Here is a 21,199-nt window from a genome sequence, read left to right on the forward strand (position 1 = left end):
TACACACCCATTATAAAATCTGAAACGGTCTGAAAATTTCATAAAACGTAAACTGCGATAAATTAAAAAAAGTTATCAAAAAGCTGAATCATAGCTTAATAGTTCAATGACTTGTAACCCGTTTAAAGTTTAAATGAAGTCTGTAGCTGAAAGTATGCGGAAGCAGTAGCATTTCAAAGTGGAGTAGGTTCAAGAGGATTTGAAGATTTTCTCCATTGAGTTACATTGTAAAGAAAATGTGGAAAAAGCTTAATATTTTAAAAAGTATAAATAGTTGAAACAAGTCAAGATATAGCACTAATGTCCTTAAAGAGCTGAATATTTTGATAGTTGAACGGTTTCTGTAGCTGAAAGTATGCAGGACTAGTTAAAGGCCAAAAAACGTACGGAAGAAATAGTTGATTGAAGAAGTTGAATAAACCTTGGAAGAACAATACTGGGAATGCTGAATCAGCATTCCCACAATAATCTCAGGCAATCATTGAGTTTTTTTTTAAATGAATTACATAGCAATATTGTTTTCCTGACAAACATGGATATCATAAGTCCTTAGATATGTGTCTCTTAAACAGCCACCACTGCAGGCAGAAATGCACATCACTATCACACCCAACCCTACCACCGTCCCTCACACATCCCGCTGAGGTTTCCCTCAGGATTGTTTCAATATCCTACAAACTAAAACTGCATCAGAATAATTTGAAGCGGTCTAAGGATAGAGGGCGTCGTATGCTGTTAAGAGTGTTAGGCAAATTGCGACGAAAGTTATGAAAAGCCAACACAGCCTACCAAACAAACCTTGAATACAGTGACGTGTCTTAAGAGAGAATGGAATGTCCCACCACCACCATTCAGAGGACAGAACAACTGAAGTTGTGTGAAGAGAATCCATCAATTTGTTTTCACTTTAAACTTTATTAACTTAGTATTTGATATAAAACCATACAATCAGTGAAAACAGTCCGTTTGGACAAAAGCTAGGATACATTTTTTTGGGACAAGAACATACATGAGAAGTTTTTCAGGTCATACATGATTCCTGTGTAAGATTTGCAGGTGGTAATTTGTCTTCTTTCTTTTCCCATCCAGGAACCTTCATCTAGTCAGAGTCACTGCTGCTGCTGCTGCTGCTGCTGCTGCTGCAAGAGCTGCTGGAGGACTACGGCACAAAGAAAACAATTCAATCAGCTTATCATTCAATTCTTGACAAAACAGTTGCAATGAGTTTGTCACAATTTTCAGTTTTGGAGCAGGGAAGAGAGCAATTGTGTCCCAAGGGTTACAGGGTCACTCTTTGGGCAGACAGGATAACTGTGGGCAGAGAAGGGAAAGACTAGCACTTGTCCATCCCTCTCAACCAGGCACTAAATCCCCAACTGCTCCACTGACCAACAGATCAGACTGTAGCAAGCAACGTCCAGGTGTGAATGTGTGTAACTGTGTGAAAGTGGAGGATGGAGCATCTGTACTCACTGCCCTACCTCTGGAAAAATAACCTTTAAAAAAATCATTTTATTGACAAGTTTGGCTTACCCTTAAGTGACCTATCTAGATATCTACACATTAGACATTATATCACAAACAATACAGACCGGGATCATATTAAAAAAACAAACAACCAATATAGATTTTATTACATTTCATACACCCTGCAACAACCAAAAACTAAATATCCTATATTTGAAAAAAATAGGGCAAATAGGGCTCTAGCCCTTTTGGTTGCCCTAGGCAAAATTCAGATTTGGAGCCCCCCACCACCACCGCCGCCGCCAGTGGCGCTGCTCTAGGATTAGGGTTAAGGTTAAGCCCCCCAGAACCCTAACCCTAGCCCCGTGAACCGCTACACATATCAGACATCACAATGGTTTTAAGACAAAAATTAAGATTTTTATTTTCATGAATAACTGTATTTGTTATAATACATTAAAGGTGTTTAGTCAGTTTCACTTCAACGAGAGTTACAGGGGTGAAAAGTGTATTTCTCTTTTCCTTTATTTATTTGTTCATTTGTTACCTCAATGCAGAAAATAAGCAAGGGCGTCCAATTTAAAAAAACATTTTTTAGAAGGTGACCAGCACCCCCCAGAAGGTGGTGCCCTAGACGACTGCCTCTATGGCCTATTAATCTGGCCCTGTTTACAAAAATGCTCGACACGCCAGATAATATTCTACATGACAAAAGGACAAAACTGGGGCTGAATACAATACAGGACAATGACGCCTGAGAAAACATCAATGTCTAGAATCTAGACGTCACAGGGGTAGTGGGAGGTAGGTATGGAAAGAATTTGATTGGACGGTTAAAGTGAGGTTCTTTAGGACCCTGCTGACAGCCTGTGTCTTTAAAAGCAATCCTACCAATAAATGCTGGAGAAACTGAGAAAGAGATATTAGTGTCAGTTATGGACTACCTTAGTTAGGAATCTTACTGTTTCCAGGTCTAATTTCTGTATGTACATATGCGTAGGTAGATGTGTGTGTTATACTTCGGTTTGATGTTATTTCATCTATATGTGCATGTATGTCAAGTGAAGCCCAATCTCAAGTTAATTTTGTTTTTGAATTGCCTGTTAATGTATGTTAATGAAAATACAGTTCAAAAGAAGAAAAAAAACCATTTGATCAATAACAGAGTATTCCTGTTTTCATTACGTCGGATTGCAAAAAACTTTTATGCTTCATGTTTCTCTGAATCCTGAACAAAATCCACTGTTGTGAATGAACTGAGCACTGCTCTGTTGAAGCTTACCCCATGATGGTCCTTTCCTTTCTTGTGACAATTGCGATGCTTGTGGCCAGGCTTACGCCTGCGTCTCCGCTTGCACCCAGGTCCTTTGGGTACATGTTTTTGGCAACAACCATGTCCATGACCATGTCCATGTCCATCTCCGTCTCCATGTCCATGTCCATGTCCATGTCCGTGGCCATGGCCATGGCCATGTCCATGTCCGTGTCCATGCCCATGGCCTCCGTGTTGACCGTGTCCTTCTGTAATTAGTCATAAATTGATATTTAGTGACTGTCAATGTCAATGTGTGTAATACACATTCAATACATTTGGAAGAAAGAGGAGAAGATGAACCAAAAGCAACTGTTATTTACCTTGTCGATCACACATGTCCCAAAGATCCCCTGTCTTCTTACACAAGAAATAAAAACCACCTGAGATGGCAATGAACACCGCTGTTACCTGCTACCTCCTTTTATGTGAAGCCACAGCTGAACCTGAAGCAGTCCGTCAGGCCGGGGCGGTGCCTCCCTCTTATCAGAAGATGTTTGTACTGTGAGGGTACTGTATGTGAGTGGCAATGTGTATGATCTGTATGATAAGTACATGTACTGTAAATGTTGCTATATGTACACAATGAGAATACGTCAAATATGTTGATTTAGCATTTACATGTTATTTGTAATACTATATTGGTGTTGTGAACATTGTGAGACTGCACTGACATCTACAGCTAGTAACCCAATCTGTTCATTTTGAAGTCTTTTGTCCTCTGCACAGCGTGTTTGACAAGCCGGTTTGTTTGTTTGAAACATTTTCTTCATAGCCAAGCAGGGTGATGTTATCAGGAGACAAAAGTCCTCGGAAGACTGACGAAAGACTTTTAGTTTGATCTGTCTGTTTTGTTTGCGTGCCTTCACACACCTGCACACGCACACACACTTGGCTTTATGATGCTTACCTGTCTTCACAAATCAAGAAAACTGAACTATCCTGTAGTGTACAAAATGAGCGATAACGAACAAATACTCTAAGTTTGTTTTTTAATGTTCTTATTCAAAATAGTTTGAGGTCAAATTTGACTTCCTTTCTGTTCAGACTAAATCTAGGTGTCTGAATTTTGACAACTAAAAATGGCAATGCAATTTAACATTTTCCTTTTGAATGTGATTATTTTGCATAACTAAGGCCTAATAAGTAAACATTAAAGCTATGTGGCTCCTTACTTGAGAGTTCAATGTTTCTGCTTTAGAGTGTAAAGGCAAGTCTAGTACTCAGAGAGTCAAGTATCGAGTCTCAAGTCAAGTCTTCAGAGAGTCAAGTCTCAAGTTTAGTCACATCCTTGAGGAGTCAAGTCTCAAGTCAAGTCTTTAGGGAGTCAAGTATCAAGTCTCAGGTCAAGATTTTAGGAGGTCTCAAGTCTCAAGTTCAGTCTTTAGGGAGTCAAGTCTCAGGCTAAGATTTTAGGGAGTTGTTATATCTCTGCCTTACTCCTGAATTAAGCAGGGATATTCGAATTGAATCCAATAACAGGGACCACACCTCTGCTGCTTAGCGCGTTCTCTTTATTTACCTTTCTTCTCCTCGTCTACCCATAATGCATTTCAACATTCTAACAGTGGCCTGTTAACCCTAGACAGGAGTCAAGTCTCAAGTTTAGCCACATCCTTAAGGAGTCAAGTCTCAAGTCAAGTCTTTGGAGAGTCAAGTCTCAAGTTAAGTAACGTCTTAGAGTCAAATCAAGCCTTTATGTAGTCAAGTCTCAAGTTAAGTCACGTCCTTCGGGAGTCAAGTCTCAAGTTGTGAAAAAGGTGGGTGCAGCTTTCTTATCATTTGGCACCCTCAAGACTGAAAGAAATAACAGTAGAAAGTACTGGCTAAACCAGCTCCATAGTTTTATCTTGTACTTTTTCCATCACATGTCCCTGCACCTCAGCTGCACAAATAAACATGTTCCCATGACATGTGAAGATTGTCATACAGTATGTAATTATACATTTAGAGTCCCACGCACCTTTTAATCAATAAAACCTCTCAAAACATTCCTCACAACCACACCTTTAACTCTACTTGAAAAAAATCAGGTATGTCAGAGACAGCAGTAGTAGTAAAAGGGCAAAAATCTGGAACTTTGATAACTAATTTGTTCTCCACAGAATTAGGGTATAATGAATGGAAGAGAGCTCAGCCCCATATACATTACAAACTGTGACATGCCATACGTGTTTGCAGTGTGAATGATTCATTCTGACAATCTTCAGAGTTTGTATGTTTTTACCGTTGCAGAGGTGACAAAATGTACACACTCTGCACCTAAAGGTTAAAGAAGTAGACTGACAGGTTGCAGGTTTGGATCCTCTCTGCTTATTTCCCCCTAGCAACTGCACACTCAATCAACACTCTAGCTAACAGTAAAACTAATACCAATGCAGTAGGAGGTGGTTGCTGAAAAAATGGGTCTGCTGTGCCAACTTCCTCACTCTGAATAAAGGTTAAAACATCATGGGACATCCCTGTTCATATACCGGCTGTTTCCAAAGAAGTCAACCTGTTCACCCTGTGAACGCCTCTGTTTTAATAGCAAGGCTGCATTGTCTGTGCCACACAAAAACTAACATCGGTCAACATTTGCTCTTATCAGTTGATCAGCAACATGTCTTGTTAGTCTGAGCTGTCTGTTTTCTTTGCATGCCTACACACCTACACACGCACGCATGCACGCACACACATAAATTTCCATTCCATATTATTGTAACCTTTAGTGAGCCACACAGACACAGGTAGCAAGCTGCTGGTAGCTACTCGGCTGGTTTACTCTCCACCCCCATGTCCAAACTCCGCAGCTTTGGGGACAGAGCATTCTCCAGGGCAGCTCCCAAGCTCTGGAACTCACTCCCCAATCTCAAATTAAGTCTTTAGGGAATCAAGTATCAAGTCTCAAGTTAAGTCTTTAGGGAATCAAGTATCAAGTCTCAGGTCAAGATTTTAGAGTCTCAAGTTAAATGGATAGTTTGAATGTTGAAAGCCTCACCTAAAAAAAAAAAAAAGATCAGTTTAAATGAATGCTATATTTTAAATATTTTCACCGCTTTACCTTGCCGTCAAACAGCCTTGTCCGACGGGGAACTGAAGCTGTTACATTCATCTATGCTCTCGACAAAGCCACCAGACTCCATTAACAAAAACAGTAATTTTACCTTGCAGAGCACAGGAGTTACTGGTCTACCGCTGGATTGATCATATAGCTGTCTCACGGAAAGGTAAACTGGCAAAAATATTCTAAATATAGCGTACACTTTAGGTGGCTAAAATACGTTTTGCTGCTGCCCCCGTCCACAGCAGTACATTGCTTTGCTCCCCTGCTGGTACTCCTGTCGGTTTCTCCAAACTGGGGGCGTGCTGACTACTGTAGGTAATACACTAACTATGGATAAATTCCTCATACAAAACCACATCAAAACACCGAACTATCACTTTAAGTCTTGTATTTAGAGAGTCAAGTCTCAAGTTAAGTCTTAAGGGAGTCAAGTACCAAGGCGTTACTGGAAAAATGTGTCTGCTCTGCCAACTTCCTCACTCTGAATAAAGGTTAAATTCATCATGGGACATCACTGTTCATATGTGGGTGTTTCAAAAGTAGTCAACATGTGCACCCTGTGAACGCCTGTTTTGGTAGCAACGCTGCATTGTCTCCTTTGGTCTTATCAATACAATCAAAAATCCTGATTTATCAGCAACATTCTTTTTCTGAAAGAAAAAAACAGTATGTGCTCTGTGTTTGATATGTGGCTGAGCACATACCAATGTGAAGCAAGTCAGGCACAAGTACATGGCCAAGTCCATTCATAGAACACACATCCAGTCAAGATAATACCATAGAAGTCAAGTCGAGTCAATTTTATTTGTATAGCCCAAAATTACAAATTTGCCTCCGGGGGCTTTAAAAATGATTTATTCCAAATGAAAATGGCAGGGAGGGAGCAGGTATATAAGGCAGCATTGACATACATGTTTTAATATAAATTACTTTATAAACCAGAGCACATTAACTGGGCGTCTTGGATAGCAGCAGGTTATCACAACATTTTTTGAGGGAGTAGCTCTGGTGGATGAGCCATCCTGGAATGTCAACAGAGAAAGTGATTCAAAGAATGAAATGTGTTTCTTTATCTAGATTAGTCTCTGAACACACAGCTTCATGGCTTTTGTTGTAAATTTATTTTGCTGTAGTTGAAGTTTTCTTATCCTGGCACATAGTCTGATGGACCTTTTCTAGGTCTTCACAGCTTGACCTTCCCAGCCAATGGACTGCTGGGGTAAAGTGTTGAGAAGCGGCCGAGGGTCCAGACTGTGAAGACATTTCTGTAGGAGGTGTAGCTGATAGCACAGCTCTTGTTGAACACACCTGCAATATTCTCCTGAGGAGGGGAAGCACAGAACATCACATATCAAAGCTCACATATATTTTATATAGGGCTGTAAAAGTTAACGCGATAATAACGCATTAACATATATTTGTTTTAATGCCACTAATTTCTTTAACGCATTAACGCGACTTGCGGTTTTAGAGGCTGTAGCAGGCTCAGTTTTAAAGCTAGAGTGAAGATACTGGCTTCATATGAAACCAGAAAACATAAAGAATCCATCGATATAAACCATATCATACTAGAGAAGGAGGCTAAATAACACTCTAAATTTTGGCGAGGAAAAACTGGCATGGTGATTTTTCAAAGGGCTCCCTTGACCTCTGACCTCAAGATATGTGAATGTAAATGGGTTCTATGGGTACCCACGAGTCTCCCCTTTACAGACGTGCCCACTTTATGATAATCACATGCAAGTTTGGGGCAAGTCATAGTCAAGTCAGCACACTGACACACTGACAGCTGTTGTTGCCTGTTGGGCTTGAGTTTGCCATGTTATGATTTAAGCATATTTTTTATGCTAAATGCAGTACCTGTGAGGGTTTCTGGACAATATTTGTCATTGTTTTGTGTTGTTAATTGATTTCTAGTAATAAATATATAGATACATTTGCATAAAGCAGCATATTTGCCCACTCCCATGTTGATAAGAGTATTAAATACTTGACAAATCTCCCTTTAAGGTACATTTTGAATAGATGAAAAAAATTTGAGATTAATTTGTAATTAATGACAATTAACTATGGACAATCGTGGGATTATTCGCGATTAAATATTTCAATCAATTGTCAGCCCCTAATTTTATACTGTTAGATTAATACATTATTAGTTGTAAGATTGGCGGCGTGAGCTAAGTATAATTAGAGTATAGGACACGTAATTAATAAGACATATGGGACTCACCTGTGGCCAGTCTCCGTTGGGCAGCTGGTTGTTAATCAGCAGCTGCACTCCTCTCTCAATGGCCCGCCTGTCAGGATGCCTGGTTATGCACACAAGAGATTCGATTTCATTAATTTTATTTGGATTCAGTTCAATTCAATTTGATTAGATTCAATTTGCTGTCAACAACTGGAGGCTCCTGTTGTGGACAGCTGAATAAACTGTACAGACAAATTAAACAGCACAGCGTGCATGCAATCAAAGGCAACAGCAAATACATAAATAACATAAATACATGACACACAATTCAAATCAACAGTGGAGCTTTACTCTGGCCTAGACCAACCCATAACCTATGCAAATTTGCCAAACCTGATTCCATCATATCCAGTTGCATTGTGATCCAGCGTAAACACCAAGCCTTTGAGTTGAGCACTGCCTTACCTGACAGCCATGAGGCCTAACAAAGCCCAGCAGGTGTTGTGGATCTGAGCGCTGCTGCTCTGGACGTAGCGCCGCTGCTCGCACGACTCAAAGTCTTCCCCCCAGCCTCCGTCTGGCATCTGCCAGTCCAGCAGGAACTGACAAGCTTTCTGCACCTCCACACACACATCCCTGGTAACAGAGGAAGAGCAGTGTAATTAGGTATATAGGCTAGGAGTTCATGGACGTCCTGTGTGGCTTGGCACGTTAAAGGGGAACTACACCCATTTTCAAAATTCATACATTCCTATTGTCTAAGTCAGTTCAAAATTATTAGTAAACATGAACAACTCTCTCCCAAATCCAAATTGGATTTCATAGAGTATGAAGCTATGTAAACAAAGCAAGGAGACACTCGGATTACAACACACACAGAGGGAGAGTGACTTCATCCTCTGCTCAGAAAGACATTATATCTTTACATAGCAAATAGTTGCTTGCTGCTATATTAATGCTCTGAATATCAAATTTAGCACCTTTAACATTCCACTCCGGTTTACTTCCATTCTATACGAGGTGAAAAAGGTGAAAAAACTTTTGCTTCCACAAGCAAAGCAAATTTGCATTTTCGAATTCATGTGGAGTTCAACTTCGGTGAACTTTCAGGCAAATATCGCCTCCGCAGGTGATGGTCACTCGTCTAAATTTGTGTATGTGTGACCGTGGTATAAAAAAAGAAGTGGCTGCCGGGACACAAGCGTTCTCATTTTACAGCCAAATAGTACATTACAAGATGTTTCTGAAAACATTGGAGGCGGGAAATAGGCATTATAGTAACAGAATATCGATTCATATTTGATCAGCGCTGCCTAGATTGACCGTTTGGTCAGAGTTTGAGAGTGATCAAAAATGAAATTCATGGTTCAGTGTAAAACTTCAGTGATCAGTGTCTGGAACTCTTACTCATCCTTGTAGACGTGACCCATACAAGCAAAGGCTTCAAGGCCAAACCATATTCCATATGTGAAGCACACTCCCCAGGACCTGAGCATGAGCACAAAAAGGATTATTTTCTATTAAACATGAACTGTCTATTGGGTAAGATATCAGGTAGTGAAATAAAAAGGGTAGTCTCACCCTTCCCAGGATCCGTCAGGCCTCTGCACTTTCTTGCAGTACTCCAATCCATTTCTTAGAGTGGAACTGAAGAAGAAATCAACAAACACATAAACAGAAAACCTCTGCCTCTTTCCCTCTGAACTTCAGTAAGAACTGAGAAATTATTCAGGTAAGAATGTCTTTGTGAGTCAGTGCTTTTTTTTCTTTTTCTTTTTTTGTGGATCTCTCTGTCATCATTTCTGTTTAAAACAAGTTCAGACATAAGTTATGAAACAAAAACAGAATGAGGGCTGTTCAGAATTGGCAAAGGGGCAACGGAATACACCTCAGACAGCCAGCCCGCTCCCCAGGGCTAGGAGGCAGCTAAAGGACAACATACACATATGATTTTAATACATGCAGTTGAAGCCATCTTAGTTTGAAGTTAGCTTTGTCAAGGGTTATGTGTGTATCATTGCAGTCATGGGTAGTATACCTTATCTCCTCAGCACGGTGTTCAGGGAAGGCCTTCTGGAAGTGCCTCAGAGCCTGCATTACTGCTGAGGTACACTCCACGTAGGTATAATCTATCATGATGTCACCTGTGAGAGTGAGAGTGAGAGAGAGAGAGAAAGAGAGCACACATAGTCTTACTAATAAACATCACATTTCACAACACACTGTATCCTCTTTTTAACAGGGAAACATGCCAATCTCTGATACTGAAAAGTGCGTAATATTGCAACATATCCAAAGTGTCATGGGAAAAGCTTTCCAGCCTTTAAATGTTGAAAGGAAACAGAAATGTCACATTTATTTTTGTCTCTTTCTCTGTTTCCCTTTTTCACATCTGCATATTTGCAGGTTGAGTAAAGCTGGCAGCACTGAGCAGTGAACTGAGCTCCTTTACAAGGGCTGCAAGTTCCTCATGTGCCAACTTGCATCATGCTGTTATTATGATATATCTGTGATTCCAAGAAATCAATTCAGTGACCTTCGGTCAGGTCATGCTTTTTTGTTAATTGTTAGCCATGGACTTATAATTATATATAATCTCCACAATTTTGTATAATAACACACAGTAGATTGAAAGTTATATTTTAAGACTGAACATATCTGGCAGTGAAGTGCATTGAATGGATACTGACAGTTAGCAATAGACCTACCAAACACCTCGGAGGGGTTGAGCAGCTCCAGGAGTCTCCCTCCTCTCTTAGTTTCATATGTAGCAAACCCATCGTCAGAGTTCCTCATGCTCAACAGCTACAAGGAGACAATAGACACATGGTGAAGGAGCTGTAATACTGAAAAACTACATGTGTTCCAGAAGGACTGTGGTCTCAGTTTGGACGGCAGTCTGATTTTGGTCTGTGTACGGATTAAACAAACAGGATACGACATATTAATTAATTGGCTTTAGAGGCGCTGGTAGGCCGATTTTGCTACCTTTGGACAGAGCCAAGCTAGCGGTTTCTCCCTGTTTCTAAGTCTTTGTGCTAAGCTAAGCTAACATCCGGCTGTAGCTTCACGTTTACGGGCAGATATGAGAGTGGTATCAATCATCTCGAGTAACTCTCGGGAAGAAAGCGAATACACATATTTCCCAAAATATCGAACTATTCCTTTAAACTAATGTTATCAAAATATAACTTATGGACATTTTCATAAAAGCAGAATTTTGGAAAAGATGACAATGGTATATTTCTGTGCTTACACTACCAAAAATTACTTTAGCTCATGGAGTAACTATGAAACTTCATAAAAGGTAAATTAGTCCATCCATCCATCCATTTTCCTCCGCTTATCCGGGGCCGGGTCGCGGGGACAGCAGGCTTAGCAGGGAATTCCAGGCATCCCTCTCCCTAGCAACGTTTTCCAGCTCTTCCTTGGGGGACCCCGTGGCGTTCCAAGGACAGACGAGATATATAATCTCTCCAGCGTGTTCTGGGTCTACCCCGGGGCCTCTTACCAGTTGGCCGTGCCCGGTAAACCTCTAAAGGGAGGCGTCCAAAAGGATCCTGATCAGACGAACCACCTAAGCTGGCCCCTTTTGACGCAAAGGAGCAGTGTCTCTACTCCGAGCTCCCTCCGGATGTCTGAGCCCCTCACCCTATCTCTAAGGCTGAGCCCAGCCACCCTACGAAGGAAACTCATTTCTGCCGCTTGTATCGGCAATCTCATTCACCCTATCCAAAGCTCATGACCATAGGTGAGGGTTGGAACATAGATGTACTGGTAAATAGAGAGCTTTGCCTTCCGACTCAGCTCCCTCTTCACCAGTACGGTCCGGTACAGTGGCCGCATACCTGCTGACACCGCACCGAACCGCCTGTCCATCTCCTGCTCCATTTTTCCCTCACTCATAAACCCAGAGATACTTAAACTCCCTCGCTTAGGGCAAAGACTCTCTCCCAACCTGGAGGGAGCAATCTGACATTTTCCGGCAGAGAACCATGGCCTCAGACTTGGAGGTACTGACTCTCACCCCGACTGCAACCCGCCCCAGTGTGTGCTGAAGTAAATTAGTCTTCCAGTCATTTATTCAATGCAGACTCACCACATTGACAGCATCATACAGGTGCTCTTTGGTGACAGGCTGGCCGATGGAGGGACAGAGCTCCTGCAGCAGCATCACTGACTTCAGGCCCTCCGCTGTGCAGTCAGCCACGATCCAACCACAGTCACGGGTACTGAAGGGGAAGCCTCCCTGACAAAAAAGAACGCAGGGTGTATGCACATACACATGCAGGTCAACAGGCTAAGAAATGTACTTTACTTTTCTCAGAGGCCATTTTTGCCTTCCTTTACAAAGTGGCTCTTGTGTGATATAAGTTGTACCTTGTTCATCTGTCTGTAGTACTTGTGGTACTCAGAAGGATTCTCAGGTATCTGTTAGAGTGGAAAAACTAGTCAGGTATAAGAAATCACTTCTATGAAAGCAGTTCATATTACACTGTCTTGATCTTTAGCACACCTGAATGTCTTTGGTAGTGAAAAACACAAGCTTAAGTAATCACTGCCAAACTCTTTATACCAGCAGAATATTAAGATGTGTTTTACTCCTGCTGGATAATGAAAACCATGTAACTGAGATGTTGGGAGTACCTGTGTAATGGTGAGAAACTGATGGGCATCTCGGAGGCACTTGGCTAGACTGGAGTTATCTTGGGCTCCTGCCTGAAAGACCCCAACAAACAACTAATTACACACACACACACACAGAGGGAGAGCGACTTCATTCTCTGCTCAGGTAGACATTAAACACCTACATCTCTACATAGCAAATAGTTGTTTGCTGCTACATTAATGCTCTAAATATCAAATTTACCACCTTTAAATGACTTTTGTCATTGATGCTTTAACTGTGTGACAAGAAACATGTTGTCATTTAGCCTCACTCTCTCTGGAAAGTACCACATACATTGTAGGTCAGAAATCTGGGTGTTGTCCTCGTTTCTGAACGAGAGCCACTTCACCCACATAAACGTATCCAGAGTAAGAATCTTTTTGTCTCAGGCTGATGCAGAAACCCTTGTACATGCATACACAGCATCCCTTGTTGGTTGTTCTGCTCACTGATCTGCCTAAAAAGAATACGGATGGACTGCATGTAACACAAAATGCAGCTTGCATTGACAACACTGAAAACATTAGCAGCCATTTTTGCGTTACCTCAAGGAAAGCCTGTACAGCAAAACAAGTATCCCAGAGTTGAGATCCATTGGTCCCCTGCGCACAACAAAATAAAGGACAAAGTGGTCAAAAACCAAAACTCTTACTGCAGGACAAAATCAAAGTATGGGACCAGCAAGTAGGATAAAAGAATATAATTGGAAGGTGAAAAGTTGATTTAGTTTTATGGTAGTTTTAAGTCCGTCCATCTGTTTCCCGCCACTTATCTGCACCATAACAGGCTCCTTTCATTGCAAAAAAAGGATTGTTTCTACTCAGAGTTCCTTCTGGATATCTGAGCTCCTCAAACGTTTATAAACGATACCCTGATTGATTTAACTTTGTACCGCTTCAAAACTATTACTACATCTGTACAACAATGTACTGTCACACTCAATATACAAAAGGAGCAGAGAACAAGTTCTCACCTGCATTTTCATGCCATCTAATCCCAACCTGGAACACAGAGAACTTACTGTTAGTTTATCTTTGGTTCAGGATCTATTACCACTGAATGACCAATTTTCAACATTTACACATTATTTATTGGAATACATCCAATATAACACCTAATGCTGATCAGTGATGGAACAGAAGCTTGCTTTGTTTTGTAATTAAGTTTGTTAGAGACCGGCTGACTGACCAGAGGTAGTCTGGGATCCTGGACACATGCTCCTGAAAGACCGGAGAGGAGGGACCGTCCACATACCAGCGAACCAGCATGTTGATAGTCTTGGAGATCTGAGGAGGAAGGCCAATACTTCATGTTCACACCCTCTACTTCTTTTACAGACTCAGTTTAAATAGGGTGATCTGAAAACCTTTTGACATAAGTTGCAGTGTTTTTCATCCTGCATCAAGCATGGACATATCCAATACTATTCAATCTGTGTTGTTGTGTTTTTGTTTTTTTATATCTGTATTTTTTTGTATCTGCGTATACACTACCGGTCCAATGCTGATACACTTAGTGAAGCGGTCGTCAGCCTGGATGTGTTCATACAGCTCTTTGACAGCCTTTCCTCTCAGTGTTGTGCTGTGGTGGGCTTCGTATACATTCAGCATCGCTGCAGGGCAACAGGAACAGACTCACAAGGTTAGGGGGGTGATTTACAGTGCAACTTTTAGGGAAATTCCAATGAAAAACACATTCTATCATTGCAAAACTAACCCTGTTGCCAGGGATACGCCTAATGTTTTTTTTCCGTGTATTATGTCTCACTCGAGTGCACCCTAGTGTCAACACCTTTATGGTCAAAAATGTTGAATCAGTTACAAACTGTTGTTGTAATGACATAAGACATTTCTTGTGACTGGTCAATATGCGCTGCCTGTTTTACAGCAACATGCTTCTGGAAGTGGTTTATCATCATGGTGCCCAGTGTGTTGTACATACTTACTGTAGGCAACGGTGAGCAGTGTGCTGTGAGGTGTGTACATGTCACATGCTGCCACATTGTTCCTCTGGGCAGGCCAGTTAATGGTGGCATAGTCCTGGACATGAAGCTCCTAGGAAACAATCACCAAGACAACATTCTGTTATGCACACGTATAAGCATAGCACGTATGTGGGTGTTTATCTTACATCTAAAGGTGGTTCCTATCTCATTTCAGTCCAAGCTTGTCAAAATAAAGGGCTGCTCCCTCTGCATAGTTTAAAGGTGGATCACAGAAAAGGATGCCCAAAACGTGCTGCATTCTCAGGTAGCAGATTCTTCCAGTAGAAAAAGACTTTAGATTTGAACTCAAAAGAAGTATTATGACTGAAGAAAGACACTTTTGCACTATAACTCCAAGCATTTGACAGGAACAAGCTGCCATTTACTGTTAATAGCACTGAAACAATTAGTTGATCAATAAATTCTTGAATAACTTAACCAACAGGAAATTAATTGGCAACACTTTTGCTAATTGATTAGACATTTAAGTCTTTTATAGAGCAAAAATGCCAAACATTTGCTGCTTTTCTCTGTTTTATATCATTGTAAGTCTAACATCTTTGGGTATTGGGCTACTTGTTGGACGATGGAAAGCACACCAAAGGCTCTCCTCTAACTGTGTTAAAATTCTGGGTTTATCACGCCCCCTTGTGGGATGAGATGGTTTCGGCACCTGTCTGAGGCTGAGGACCAGGGAGTCTTCCTCTGCAGCCAGTCTGACAGCATAACAGTAGCTCATGGGGAGGTAGACCTGGCGACAGTGACACCACAGGGTAGAGGGGTGGGCTGGCATCCAAGTGGGGAACAGCCTGGAACAGATAAAAAATACAACCATCATCCCTTAATTGATACAGAGGAAAAAATCATTTCCCTTATTTATGGACCTGTGGCAATTTATTTAAATTTCAATTCACTGTTCTAACACCTGATGTCTGGTCTTTGCCATGAAAAATTTTCTGTTGCAAAAAGGCAGTGATACCATTTATATTTCCAGCTGCATCAACAGCAGCTTGCGAGGAAGACAGAGTAAAAACTGGACAGTCAGCATAAATAAGCTAAAATGGTTCATAGTGTGCACATCTAAAGCCAGTTGAACAAACCAGACCTGCCAACAAATTTTATCAGACTTTATGGAATTACTTTATATCGTACTTAAAAAATGATTTACTCTATCGATGGAGATCGATCAACAACACGAAAAATGTGTTTAGCCCACCGTCTAAAATGATTACATTACAGCTCGTTTAGCGGCTGACGGCTGCACAGCATACTCAATACTAGTCCACATTCAATAAGTGTTGTCCCCATTAGTCACCTAGAGACAAAAACATTGGAAAATAAGGTCCAGGTTGAAAAATACCAAAGTTATCCTTTAATGTGGGGGTAGGCAGAATGTTTTTGGCGTCATTGGGCAAAAAATTCCATAATAATTATATAATAATAATAATAATAATAATATTTTTTATCTTGAGCTCTTGGGTTTTAGATAAGATGATTATTTGCACATATCCCTACTCAACAGTCTTAAACCTGCAGTAGGCAGAATGTTTTTGGCATCATTGGGCAAAAATTCCATAATAACCTTTCAGCATATTGTAATTCAAGTGTTCTGAGAGATCGGAGTTCGCGAGTGATTGACAGCCGGCTCTCAGAGACGGTAGGCTCCAGATCAGGTCCGGTCAGTGAAATCCTGCAGATGCCATTAGGGGCACCGGAGGACACCGGAGGACACCGGAGGACACCGGAGGACACCGGAGGACACCGGTGGCCCATGATTTTTTTTTCAGATAACCTGTCTCATACACTACTGTCAGGATATAGTAACCGTTTTATAAAAAATTGGAAAATGTTTTTATCATATTTGCTCCATTTCTACCCACTGCAGCTTTAAGGCATGACTGATGATAGAAGGGGACATAATGGAATGTTAGAATTTACCACATCTCTGGCAGCAGTGTGTTCATTCCCTCCCAACTGTAGACATTTAAAATGGCCAACCAGAATTTACCCCATGAGGGAATCCCCACAGCACCGCCTGTACAAAATATAAAAACACAGAATGCTTCAGTATAAAGCTGATATCATAAATAATTGACATGGTTATTACTCTTAGCATGGACTATAGCTATACCCCTTTACTAAACACAAAGCAGTAACATATTCCCTATTAAAAAGAAAATGTGTTTTTCACATTTGGACATTTTTGGGATAGCAGTACATTTGTATACCTGCGTTATCAGTACAGACAGATGATCAGTAATCAGTGCTGACTATATTACTGTGTGTGACTGACTGCATAATAAAAATAATAACTGACATTGCATTTTTAGGAACCATTTGAACTTATTCCTTCCCACCTTTGCTGTGCAGGTTGTTCCTGGCTCGAACCATATCTGGATCATCAGGCTCTACTCCCAGGATCCTTAATGAGATGTAACTCAGCGCTGTGCCAAAGACGGTAGACTTATCTTCAATATGTCTGAAGAAAAACAAAACACATCCACATCCTGCCATAAGCAATATTTCAGACAGTCTGACACAGTCTGTATGTTTTTAGATGTTTCTACTGTATTTAGTTTGTAGTGGCAAGAATGAATGGACACTTCTAGTAATCACTACACCAGTCTTTTTCCTGTAGCAGTTTAATAACAGCTATATGTAGATGCTTGTATCACAACATTACATTTCACTATAAACACTGACCCTTTAATTTCTGGAATAAGATGACAAAATGATGGACATTTTTCCACTTTTGGAGGTCAGCTTTGCTGAAACAGTACTAGGCAAAACACATGTCTACAACTTTTACTTGTACCTTACATGTGACTTCATCTTACAGTAGAAGCGCATTAGTGATATGGCATGCGTGGATATCATAAGACAAAAAAAGTGTGCTGTTGACTTACAGACCCCATCCTCCATCTGGCAGCTGCACGGAGCGCAGGTACCTCACCATCTCTTTCTTCCAGGATTCGGCCAGAGGGATCTTAGCCACATGACATGTGATCAGGAGACCTGAAGCACAGAAATGGACACCAATATAGTGACAGACAGACACACAAGCACATGCACAAAAACACTGGTGTCATGAAATCGTCTGCTGCATTCTGTTTAGTGTTACAGCTCCACCTGCACATCCTGTTTTCACTATCATCTGTCATGTACGGAAGCCCTGAGAAGCAAGTAAGAAAAGTAATTCTGGTGATCCTCTTTCTAAGTCTGATCTAAATTGTTTTCTCTCCTGTGTTTATGACTTAAAAACAGGGAAAAAAAGGTTTTGCCAGGATAATCTTTCTTAGTTCCTTAAAATAAAAAAATAATCTGTGAAACAGGTGGGAAAAAAAGTTTTGGCAGGTGAAGTGTTTGTTGTTGTAATACTCATTTTGGCCACATGAGGCTAAAGTGCACCACTATCCCATGTTCTAAATACTAAAAGCATCCATGTTTTCTTCCAGGTGATTTAAGTTTCTCCGTGCACTCTAAACATGAAGGTACATATATTGCGTGTTAGCAAGTTATGTAACATTACTGTCGTGTCTTTCTTTTGGCTAGAAATGATTTTCCAGGAAAAACCGACCATCATTCTTCACATTTTAAGCAGTCTAAAGGCTGATAGAGGAAACCTAGAAAATCTCAAAAAGTCAAATTTTTTAGGTTATGTTACAACCTGTTTACATATTGGCAATACAAAATTTGTTATACATGAATAAACTTAGATACAGTCCCGTTAAATCAAACTTATCTATTACAGGGAAGGACAAAATGCTGCAGATTACAGGTGTCAAATATAACGACATGGAGGAGAATGAATTTGCCTACCTGGGAGCAGGAAGAGAGGTCCGCCGTAGTCCCCTGCCCAGTGACCGTCCTCGGCCTGGAGGTGGCTGTAGAAGTGCATACCTTTCAGAGATGCATCTACAGCCGTGTGGGCAGCTGATGAGCCAGACACAAACTTACTCTGTGGAGAGAACAGGTGATTAGAAATGAACTCCAAACAAGTGCCATACATTTCAGGAGTCTACCAGACACTTTCGGATAACCGAAAGTGTCTGGTAGACTCCTGAAATTAACAGAAACAGCAGGAACACTTTATTCTCACTGTATATTACCATTGTTTAGTGTGTCTGTTTTATACTGTTGTTCAAACTGTCCAGAGAGAATTACACAGTCAACTCAAATGAACCCAGACTGCAATGAAAAAAGTAGTGAATAAGGACGAAAACAAACCAAACATATATTATTCAAAGCCTACCGTGTCCAAGCCTAGAGAATGGGCTTCCAGCATAGTCTGCTCTCTGTCTGGGGTGTCCTGACCTTCCACATAGCGCCAGGTCTGCCTGCCCTCCACATTAGTCAGCCTCCAGCGGCTCAGGTCTGTGGCTGGCTCTGTCCTGTACGGCCCCCCTCGCCTCCGCAGGTGCCTACAAGAACAGCAAATATTTTAATGTTAGATCATCTGATTATATGCAAGCTACTATAAAGTCTCACCAAAAATAAATATTTACTCAGCCGGTCAACAGTGAAACCAATAATTCAGTCAATAATACAGGTGATGTTATTTTTGTCTGTTTTCAAAACCCTATACTCATCTTATCTTTGACACAATCAAAAACAGTGTCTACTTTATTTAAAAGGCAGCATTTCCTCCCTGTCAGACCAAGTTTGAACTCTACACTACAACCTGGCTATTCATTCAAAACCTATACAGTATATTGTGACCTAATAACACTGTACCTTTGTGAAGCTTACAGTGTATAATCTTTGCATGTAAACTATTAATTAGAATTCAATACAGGGGTTTTGAGAATTAATACAGTATCACAAAACACAATATTGCAATACTCAATATTTTTCGTCTACCCCTAGTAAACACTGAGTCAGTGGTAACAGACAGTAGAAATATGGATCATGTAACCTTAATCCCAGACTATTTTTAATTTAGGAATTGCTTTTTAAAACTAATATTTCTTAATATAAGGAAAACCTATCTGCCATGGTGGCAGGTGCCCTGAAAGTTTTACCTGCCACCTGCATAGCAACTGTGGTCACGTTACATATATATAGTTATAGTAGTTATAGTAGAATATAGTTATGACTTGTGTTGGAGGACAAAGTTAGACAACATGATGACAAAGATTAAAAACAGACACAAACGAAAAGGAACAACAGATATTAATAAATATTAATAAAGTAAAGTCCTAATCAGAAATAATGTGGACATTTCAACAGATAATGCTCATCAAGCATTGGATCATCTTAATCAGTGTGAGCACATGTGTAGTATTATAATTAGTAGTCATGGTAACAGTTAGCCCTTAACGTTCAGTTGTGTCAAACTTTTGACAGAAACATAGCTAATTAGCGGTTACTCCCGTCGCTTTCACGTCATTATTTCGGATGAAACACGCTGAAAGCAAGTCGTTTTGGCGACATTATCCATTAAATAAAACAAAACTACTTGTACTTACGTTCCTTCAGTCATATTAGTGTTTGACAGATACAGAGATGAACCCACCGATGGACCATATGAAATTTCCCTTCAGGTGCTCTGAAAGCTCCGCCCCCTTCAACTCTGTTCACGGGAGTTGTAGTGTTTTGAAGAGAATAACGGTTACTATTCAGTACAGTTCACACTTCATTTCCCAGCAGACCCCGCGGTGCCGTCCGAGGAGCGCTCTCCATGGAGAGACATGAGCAGAGACTCGGCTGTCCAATCACAAACCGGCTGGGCGGAGAAATGGGCGGGTCTGCCTGCGAGGTCCTCCAATCAGAGCGCTCCTTCGACAAATACTACACATGTGCTCACACTGATTAAGATGATCCAATGCTTGATGAGCATTATCTGTTGAAAAGTCCACATTATTTCTGATTAGGACTTTACTTTGTTAATATATCTGTTGTTCCTTTTCGTTTGTGTCTGTTTTTAATCTTTGTCATCATGTTGTCTAACTTTGTCCTCCAACACAAGTCATTTAATATTTCACACGTTAGGTAGTGACTGTATGAATTAACTATAAAGACGTTTATTTGCCCCTATGAATGCAAATTTGATTTGAAGATATAGTGTGTGTGTGTGTGTGTGTGTGTGTGTGTATATGATAATCCTGTATGCATTAAATTATAACTATTTGCATTAGTTGATTTGGATACATTTTAAGTATTTTTAAGTTTGCAGATAAAATGAGGTGATTTCTTTTGCACACTTTTTCAGAAGTTATGAAGTGTCTGTCCATTATTGATATAAAGACTTTTAAATCTGTATATTTTTATACAACCTCTGGAAACTGGTTCGCATCAAAATATAATGCATCAAAATATGAATATGTTGTTAACTAATGACTACATACTTTTTGAATTAAATAATTGACTACATATTGCACATCTTATTTTAAACATATATCTAATATGCATGTATGTTTACATACATTACATTATATTTGTGCAAAATTTTTCATACTTAAAGTTCTCCATATATGTGGAAAATAAATAATGGGTCTAGTATATGCACATTTATGTCACCTTATATGAGAGAC

At 40.4% G+C, this 21,199-nt stretch overlaps 1 protein-coding gene across 1 annotated transcript; it reads right to left on the reverse strand.

The window, feature by feature from the left end:
• Window positions 1-6,610: 6,610 nt before the first annotated feature.
• Window positions 6,611-20,284, reverse strand: lss (lanosterol synthase (2,3-oxidosqualene-lanosterol cyclase)). Its single transcript, XM_037790837.1, has 22 exons — window positions 20,135-20,284; window positions 18,919-19,087; window positions 18,486-18,624; window positions 17,573-17,681; window positions 17,024-17,145; window positions 16,605-16,701; window positions 15,340-15,475; window positions 14,628-14,736; window positions 14,176-14,294; window positions 13,871-13,968; window positions 13,656-13,683; window positions 13,228-13,284; window positions 12,661-12,732; window positions 12,394-12,444; window positions 12,113-12,262; window positions 10,722-10,818; window positions 10,052-10,157; window positions 9,595-9,660; window positions 9,421-9,501; window positions 8,479-8,649; window positions 8,056-8,134; window positions 6,611-7,146 (listed from the first exon to the last, which is right to left on the reverse strand). The coding sequence occupies exons 1-22, from the start codon at window positions 20,146-20,148 to the stop codon at window positions 7,009-7,011; spliced, it is 2,208 nt and encodes a 735-aa protein (XP_037646765.1). The 5' UTR covers window positions 20,149-20,284; the 3' UTR covers window positions 6,611-7,008.
• Between the last annotated feature and the right edge of the window lie 915 nt (window positions 20,285-21,199).

This window comes from Sebastes umbrosus, chromosome 13, assembly GCF_015220745.1.
Source record: "Sebastes umbrosus isolate fSebUmb1 chromosome 13, fSebUmb1.pri, whole genome shotgun sequence".
Taxonomy (NCBI): Eukaryota; Metazoa; Chordata; class Actinopteri; order Perciformes; family Sebastidae; genus Sebastes; species Sebastes umbrosus.

Coding starts and splice junctions, on each gene's coding strand:
- lss (XM_037790837.1), bottom strand. Junction 14,295..14,627: donor ACTGCTCACCGTTGCCTACA/GTAAGTATGTAC, acceptor GTTGCCCTGCAG/CGATGCTGAATGTATACGAA. Junction 13,969..14,175: donor AGTGTATCAGCATTGGACCG/GTAGTGTATACG, acceptor CTTCCTCCTCAG/ATCTCCAAGACTATCAACAT.